Raw genomic sequence first — 9182 nt, 5'->3', positions numbered from 1 at the left:
GCTTTATATAGAATCACCAAGAGACACTGACTGGGTCAATTATATGTACCAAATAATATATCATGGGGTTACAGTATATAAAATCCACAATCTTAAAAAATTCAATCACAAGAAGATGAGCATTTTACCCACTAATCCCTTTCATGAATTTTTATATAAGAAACTGGAAGAAGTATGGGTCTGTTTTTCACACTTTGTATTCACGAAGTATTCAGAAGTACTCACAAATTATCCAGGTTACCAATTTTTTGCCTCATCACCACCAAGAGCTGATATTTTATATTTGCTTGAAGAGATTAAATTTCCTCATATGAGTACTCCCTCACATGATCCTTGGTGGGTATCGTCTCCTCTCCTGTTGTGATAGTGTTGAAACTCACTGATTTACAAACTTTGAATTTTGAAAGACAAGGTCTCACTCAATGCAAGCACTCAATTTTTAAGAGAATTTACAAAGACTAACTATGGTAAATGTTGTTTGACCCCCAACATTACTCCACCAAACTCCCATTAGTTAGCAATACCACGATTGGGAAATTGATTCTCACTTTAAGCGGGTCCCCTGGTTTAAAAATGGGCAAACAACCCGAGCCTGAAGAAAGCGGTTTTGTTAACGGCTTCTGGAAAAGCTGCCCTTTACACTTAATAGCACTGAGGGATCAGCGTCTCTTCCCGTGAACATGAACCTTTTTAAAGAAGCATAGAGCCTACTCGCCATCTTGAAACGACGGTAGTGAGTAGCCCGAGGGTTAGCCAGCATTGTGTGGCCAAACAGCCTGAGGTGAATGATGGTGGGTCTTAATGATATTAGACTTCTGGATAAACTGACCTTCGTGACTTTCTCTCAGGTGAAGAAATGGACTTATACTTAAGTCAATTTGAGCATGCACATGAACAAATTTTAAAAGATGTCATTTCTTTCTATTTAAACCCAAATTCTTATTCCTTCCTTTCCTTGTATGTCAACACTTCAGTATGCCCAAAACAGAACACATCTCCTCTCTCTACAATATCAGTCTCTACACTGCCCAGGCTTCGGGTCCCACAGTTACTATTTTGCTTCTCTTTAGGTCCTGTCACGTTTTTTGAGTCACAATCTCTCATCTATTGATTTATTCCTTTTTGCAGTCTCATCACCCTATGTCAGATTGTTACCACTCCATGGAGACATGATCCCACATAATATATCCAAGGATCTCCTCATTCTTCTGGCAAAATAGGCCAACGTGTGTATGGTTTTGATTGGAATACAAATAAGGGAGACTCTCTGGGTGTTTGACCCCAACTGAGAAATGGTCTTTTGTTCCTTTATCATGCTCTATCTGCTAAGGTTATATCGACTCTTAAAGATGAAGTTCAAATATCAACTCTGCTGCAAAGCTGCTTCAACTCCCTTAGTGCAAATGTCTCATGGATTCTTACACATTGGATTTCTCTCTTAGCCCTGGTCATTTCTATCAGGCGCTAAATTCTTTGGGTACATACCTTTCCCCTCCATGAGGTTACATATTTCTACTGTATCTCAGTACAGTTCTCATATCCTAGAATTATCAACTCCAGTTTCATTATTATGAAGGATTCAAGTAAGTTTATATTTTTGCTTGAAACATGCTAAAGTTCAATATTCTTGCACGCTTATGCCACATTTCTAAAACATTAGTCTCTATATATTTTTTGCCCTATATATGTTCAAAAATTATAATCTCCTCTTATTACCAAAGGAGCAAAAGAATAGGTAAAGATTTGTTGCAAATCATTCAACAATTCATCATTCACTTCACCTCTTATCATAAAAACATATTGCATTCAAAAGCAACTTTCCATCAAAAACAAAGTTTCTTGTTAAAATTTTTCAGGAAAAACAATATCACAATTACAGTTATAGTTTCACAGGTATACACGTGTCAAACTTGTCACTGTATAGTTTACATTTGTGCATTTTATTGTATATCAGGACGACAGAGAATGAGATGGCTGCATGGCATCATTGACTCGATAGACGTGAGTCTCAGTGAACTCCAGGAGTTGGTGATGGACAGGGAGGCCTGGCGTGCTGCGATTCATGGGGTCACAAAAAGTCGGACACGACTGAGCGACTGAACTGAACTGAACTGAAAGATACTAAAGGGAGAAGGAAATGGCAACCCACTCCAGTATTCTTGCCTGGAGAATCCAAGGAACAGGGGAGCGTGGTGGGCTGCCATCTATGGGGTCGCACAGAGTCAGACACGACTGAAGCAACTTAGTAGCAGCAGCAAAGATGCTAAAAATAAAACTTAGTATCAGAAAAGCCACACACTGAAACATAATTAAAAGTCTTGGAAGGCTGACAAACAGATACACAGAGAAGAAAAGGAAACACTCCTTAAATGCATCAAGCAAGTTTATTTACAAATGCAATTGTACAGAAAGGCTCACTAGTTTCTGAAGAAAACTTCTGGCATACAAACCATGATAATTTTCATGAATGAAAAGCAGCAGCTTTCTACTGAGAACTGCTTAGCAACAATTCTGGTGAAGAAAATAAAGCTCCCCTCATCAAGCAAATAAAATGTTACATAAGCTACAAAAAAAAATTAACCATAATATTACATAAATGAAAAGAAGGATACGCAAAGCAAATTTAGGAGTGGATTTTAGTGAAATTTTCCATATGGCTCTGCATTAATTTAGTATATTTTATAATAAACAGAGCAAATGCAATTACATATTTATATTAACTATTTCAAATAATGTTTCAGAGTTTAAAAAAAAAAACAATAAAATAACCCTCTTCATAACACCGCTAGAAAGTCAATCAGATCCTTATCAGCCTCAAAAAAAATTTTTTTTTGAAGTTCTTGTTTTTTCCTGTGCTCTTATGATACTGAATTCAAAAAGGAAATACTGCACTTTTTGCCACACATCATTACCGTCTTATAAATAAACAACAAAAATACAGGTTCTACCAAGACTATAATGCTCTGATGTAATCTAAAGAGGTCAGAAAAAGTGTTATTCTTTTTAAAAAAACAGAGCAAAAGGATGTTACAACATGTATTTATATATCTATATCAGCGGCAACCACCTCTTCTTCTATCTGCAACAGGGCTTTCGGGTGGAGGCTGACATCACATGGCGGTTGGCCGTCCAGCTGATCAGGCAAGGAGAGAAGAAAGAAAAGCACTTAGATTCAGAAACACTCGAATATTGCCACCGGGATTCATGGTAGGAATGGCTCAGAGAATGACCCCATGAGGTAGAAAGAATAACTCTGTTACTCACTTAGGATAAAGCTAGGCAAACCCACAAAGTCTGGGTTAGCAAGTCTTTTCTTTGCAAAAATGGGAGTAAAAATTAACTGTGGATACAGAAACAAGTTACACTCAACTCTCTGTTATTTGTCCTGGAGGAGAGAAAAGGCATGGGCAGTTTTTCCATGTTGATTCCAAAAATCAATTATATTTGGCTTTGGAATTTGGACTAGAGAGAGAAAAGCTCACACACATACACACACTCCCCCCATTTCATGCCCAGCCTTGACAGTCTCCAGCCTCAGTGCTGGCATCCAGGAATGGCCTGAACCAATGGCAAAAGGAGGCTCAAAACACGCTGACAGATAAGAGAGAGTTGACTGAGCTGACGCCACTTCCAAAGCACTCGTCACAGAAAGGCCATATAAATACCTCAGAGCTCAAAAGCATATGGTTTTGCTGATACACTTGTAACCAAGACCCTTTCACAATAAGGAAGAAACACATGTTACCAGCATCAAGGCTCAAAATATGAAAAGGAGGAATGGTTGTCTTTATGTAGCTATAAACAACAGGCGATCCAATTACACTATCCTATATTTTATAGCACACTTACAGGCAAAAACATGCTTCGACACAAAATAGCATGTGAAGTTTTTTAAAAACCCAGTTTTTTCAAAAATGACACTGAAAGACTATGCAATCAGAATTAATGCTCTTTTTAAACTATTGTATATGTTGATAGGATATGATTATATAGTAACAAACATACACTGACTATTCTTTATTATCCTTTTAAACCACAGTCTTTAAGTTGGTCATATTCTAAATCACATAATCAGACCCACACTGGTAAATAATAGAAATCAGCTAAAACTATGAGGGGGCCAATCCTTAGCCAAGCAACAGATGAGAGACTGTAGAGAAGATTCATTTTAACCGACTTGATTTGTAGTCTTGAGTCTAGAAGCTTCTCTAGACTCTGAGCAGACTAAACTACACTAAACATTGTCCTGACTCCCCAGTCCACATCCGTCTCCAGGTCCTCGGCCCCACACCCAACCCTGTGGAGCTGGAACCTGAGAACTGACCCATTGATCCACTCACTGGACCCTCTTTGAGGGCGATATAGTGAGATTCCTAAAGCCTGGAGCTCTAGGGCAGAGAGCTTGAAGGGGAGCTGGAAGGGGAGCTGGTCGTAGGTTCAGCGAAGTACATGGGAACCCGTGCTCTCTGTAAAAGATAAGAAATTTTCTCCCTGATTTGCTCTCTTACATTTGAATCTGAGATAGCAGTCGTTGCAGTACAGTTGGTTGTTTCGGATTCTGACTTCGGCTCCTGAGGAAGAGCCTCCGAGGTCACACTCGCAGGCCACACACTGAGAGAGAAACAAAAACAACAGGAAACACCCACACTTAGCTCAAGAACCCCTGGGACACTCCCAGAAGGAAAAAAAAATGAGCAAAATAAAATGCAGTTTCTAAGCTCTTAGAGACATTTCAGCAAAGAGGGGGAAAAAAAGGCCAAAAGATAATGAGGTTAAAATGAAGCCTGCGGATGAGACATTAAAGAATTCATAAAGCCAATTTTAAGAGCCAAGATTTCATTCTAACTATACCAAAAGAATAGAAATGATTCGCTGATTGGCTTAAAGAAGCTAACGCTTCCTTTCTCCTGGGGGGATGGACAGGCTAAAGCACCACGGGAAGGAACTGGCCAAGGGCAAGAAGACTAGGTTTCTGGCTCTCTGCCCTGGAGTGGGCCATGCGGGCATCCCCATGAGTGTTCACACATGGTGCTTTCCCAAAATACCCATGGTTGGGTAGTTTGGCTCCACATGCTCAAACACTAATGACTTTGACTCATTCTGTTATGCCAGGAAACAACCCGAGCCAGAGTCAGACAAGCTTAAAACAAGTTGAGCTCTGCAGGACTCCAGGATCAACAACCAGAAGTTCTCTCTCTGGCCCAACACAAGTTCAAGAATCAAATAGCTGTGTCTCTAAAGACAGATACTGCAAAATAAGGCAGTTATATAGCCTTACTTCTTTCTTATGTGTAAGAACGCCTTAGCTGCAACTGTAAAAAAATTTACAATGTAATTTCTTTCACACTCTCCCTATTCAAAGCTAGGTTTCTGGACACTTATAATTTATATCCCCATGCTGTTAATAACCATAGCAGCATGTTAGACGAAGCATTTACGCACTGTAAACTTTACTTATAGAATCTTAGATTGGAGATAGGAAGCGCATGGTGCCTCCAGGGTCAAGGTCTGAGAAGGCAGCAGCAGCAGGAAGCCATTTGTGATTCCAAGTGCAGCGTAGACCGATGGAGGCAGCACCTAGCTTGTTAGTGGCGGGTCCACACCCAGCGCCCAAAGAAGCCATGCGCTCTCCAAGCAAAGCGTTGCAGGCCTGCAGGCTATTTGGCTTAGTCTCACCTTAAAACAATGCAAATGATAACAAAGACCCAGGGACTCGATGATCATGGCGGCTCCTTTGCCCAGAATGTTATGACAGCAGGAGCACACGCGCTTCCCACTGACCGACCTAGACGCAGGACGAGAACGGAAGGGGGCTTTCATCCGTTTCAAACCTCTCATCTGAAGATCACATTCTGGTATTAACATGAACCATCCCTTATGAAAGTCTTTACATATCCATGGGAGGAAAACTTTCACCAGCCAACCAATTATGGCTTGATTATACTGTACCTTGAAGGATCTCCACAATGGTTCTGGTACCCTTGACATCTAGTTAACAGAAATGAATGATTTCTGTGTCATCGGTCCATTCTGCTATCGCCTTTAGGCCACATCTGTACTCGGCAAGGTTCTCATGCCCTTCTAATCCAGCCAACATCTTCTTGCCAGGTAAAGCCACCCAAGCACATCCCTTATCATGTTCTTTGCTTATTGCCACTAAAAGAGCATCCCCAGCTACTTCCACACCCTTATTTTGTCAACCTCCTTCTCATTCACCCAATAACCTAGTTACACAGAAGCATTTCCTTAGAGCTTTCCTTAATGCCTCTGGCTTACTGGACTGCTTCTGAGAAGAATGACGTGAAAACTACTACAGCTGGCATTCAGATAGGCGTGGCAAGTCTCTACTTTGCTTTGTTTACAAGTCTCATCTCCTCTCCCTGACGGGAAGGTGAAGGCTACTTCTTATCTTTGCATCCCACAGGATGGGCACAGCACTTCAGTGTCACTGCAAAAGGCATTGCTGTTGAATGTCCCATGTTAAGAGCACCTTGTGCTCTACAGAGAGACCTTTTCAGGGCAGAGAAGCCCATAGCCCTGTCTCCTTTCTGCTTTCCAAGGGCAGGATTCTCAGTAAGTAAACAGGTACTCTCTCTCTCCTTTGCCTTCCCCTGATTCTATTCTTAACTCCAAATTTACCATGAATCCTCATCGCTCCTTCCCTCAATTCAAACTCTGAGACACATTTTAGCTGGAATAAAAATATCTTCTCTGAATGAAATCCTTTAGTTGATAGCTTAAAAAAAAATCTCAATATTAATCATTGTGTTTCTACTTTGCAGTATTTCATCAGCATTACAGGCTGGGAGAACTCCCTTCAGGTCTCAGCAGAAACACTGCTAGATGTGGTTTCATGAAGCATCAGGGTTTGTGGAGAAGCCACACAGACCTAAAACCCCAACACATGTTGATGTCTGAGCTCTACTCCGTATCAAAAAACAAGACCCACCACTCTAACGCTCATAGTTCCCACAGCATATGACCTGCAGAATTCAGTTGATGTGATCTCAGCAAGATGCTGACCAGCCAGATAAGAGACAAGCAATGGTTTTGGAAATCAAAAGCCCCAAATGCAATAAATAACTTGAGAATTTTTAAAGCCAGTTTGCTCAAAGTTCCACAGATGATGGGGCTGGGTTACAATGTCCTTTACACTCAGTCCCTATAAAATGAGTGTATATTACAGTCTCATTAAAATAGTCCAACATTTTACAGTACTGCTTTTACTCATCACTTTGCCATGCATTCACGAGCTACTGTACGTTTTTATGATTCCACAGCTGAGAACTATTTAGGTCTGTCTGCATTTGAGATACTGACCACAGGCCCAAGTAAATGAGACAGTGGCAGAGTCATAACATTTTTAAAGGCCTCCATGGCTTCATAAGACATCCATAAATACCCTTGGGTTGCCATGGAAAGACATTAAGGAAGCCTTCTGAATTGATCTGGGAAAGGAACACTAAATTTGACACATTCAAAAAGCCTTGTTTTTCTTTTTCATTGGAAAGCTTGGACAAGATCTGGGGAAATTTTTAATGAAAACTATCCCTTGGGTCTAAAGAAAGAAAAAGGAAAACCCTAAGGGCCTCACCTGTTGCGTGGCTGGGAGCCTGGCTGCGGAGCCGCGGGGGAATGGCTACGCGGTATGGGGGACGGGGTGGTGGTCTTCACAGAACCAGCTGAGGGAGGGGGGACGCTGGAGGAGGGGTTCCGCATGTAGGCACGGTTTGATGTGGACAACAGCTGAGGTGGGGGGCGACTGAAGTCTTGGACGGAGGAAGAGGCATAGACTCCTGACGGCTGACTGAGCCACGGGGACTGTCGCCAAGAATTGGTTCTTGGGGAATCCAGGTTATCTAGAGATTCACCTCTGAAACACAGAAAGGATTCATCAGTTTATCAGTGGTGGAAATACTAAACAAAAGTAGCTTCAGTATTCATTTATCCCTGATACCTCTGCTTAGTTCATCCTCTCATCTGAATTAATTTCTATCTATATATTTTCCTTGAAGTTGCAAATACCAGGTTTCCACACTTTGTGAACACCATTTTCATAATTCCAATCTAACCATTATCTTATTATAAACAGAGGCTTCATTTTTTTAAAATTCATTATTCAAGGGAGCACTAAGCATGTCATTTAAATGCCTGAATCACACATCAGAACTCCACATCCAGCCTTGCAGCCTACTAGCCATGTGATTTTGTCCGCGTGCATTCCTTCCTCAAGCCACAGCTTCTTTGTGGAAAAGCAGAATTACCATTCCTGCCTCAAGACATTCTTCCCAGATGAAGTGAGATGATATAGACAAAGTGCCTGCCAAGTGTCTGCCACTAATCAGTGCTCCGTGACAAGTGCCCAATGACATTGGTTCTGCTTCTCTTTCTCTCACAAAATCTTAAGTAAAAGAAACGATGACATCTCTTTCATCCAAAGTAGCCAGCACGCCTAGAAATTAAATATCTGCACCTCAATACAGAAAGGGAAATCATTCCAAAGATGCCTCACACCTTCTCATAATCCCAGGCAGACAAATAGGCTCTTTGTTGACACTGGAACTGCGCTGTCGGATCCAGCTGTTGTCATCATAAAGAGAAGTTCTCTTCCTCATTTCTTGGAGGATTTGCTGTCTCTCCAACTCCGCTCCTGATGGCGCTGGTTCCTTCTTCGAGCTCTTCTGTGATGAGCTACTGTTCCCACTTCGGTCTGCATATCTATTGCTTCCTAAATTAAAAATATCGAAAGCTGCAGGATTAGTGCATTAAAAACAAGGATAGTAATTAAATCTCCAAATACAGTAGAACCAAAAAAAGAATGAGACAGTGGGCACACAGGCTCACATTATCAATTCTCAATGAGACTGCTGCCTCAGAAGATAAAGCAAGTCTCTCCTGTCCCTGGAAATTCCAATTCCAGTCCCAGAGGCATACCAGGGGGACACTCGAGAAAACTAAGGAGCTGCCTAAAAAGGAGACAACTGGTATTGATTGCAGCAGTATTAAATGACAAACTGCTCATCCACAAAGTTTCTCTTCCATTATTTCCTTCCTTGCTAAATTAAAATCAGTCAAGCATCTGCTCATTGAATGCTTGCTGTGATAACTCTGCAAGGGAACAGGGATTTCTATTCTTTCAAAAAATATACACTCACCCTGGGAAGAAAGCCAGACACAAAGGC

The 9182-nt window shown here is 41.2% G+C and overlaps 1 protein-coding gene across 15 annotated transcripts in view; it reads right to left on the bottom strand.

Annotated features, from left to right (window-relative positions):
* Positions 1–2365: 2365 nt before the first annotated feature.
* Positions 2366–9182, bottom strand: part of LMO7 (LIM domain 7) — a 219234-nt gene continuing 212417 nt past the window's right edge. For 14 of the 15 annotated variants that reach the window (XM_019971570.2, XM_019971569.2, XM_019971574.2 and 11 more), the window contains 5 exons: positions 8515–8728; positions 7595–7873; positions 5677–5785; positions 4509–4611; positions 2366–3133 (listed from right to left, as the gene is read on the bottom strand). In XM_019971570.2, the coding sequence (XP_019827129.2) occupies positions 3111–3133; positions 4509–4611; positions 5677–5785; positions 7595–7873; positions 8515–8728 (728 nt within the window). In that variant the 3' untranslated portion in view covers positions 2366–3110. The remainder of the gene's footprint in view (positions 3134–4508; positions 4612–5676; positions 5786–7594; positions 7874–8514; positions 8729–9182) is intronic. The other variant, XM_070800354.1, reaches the window with a different exon arrangement.

The sequence above is a fragment of the Bos indicus genome, chromosome 12, assembly GCF_029378745.1.
Source record: "Bos indicus isolate NIAB-ARS_2022 breed Sahiwal x Tharparkar chromosome 12, NIAB-ARS_B.indTharparkar_mat_pri_1.0, whole genome shotgun sequence".
NCBI classification, from domain to species: domain Eukaryota; kingdom Metazoa; phylum Chordata; class Mammalia; order Artiodactyla; family Bovidae; genus Bos; species Bos indicus.
Note: the sequence above shows the minus strand (reverse complement) of the source record. Positions and strands in the feature narration are given on the sequence as shown.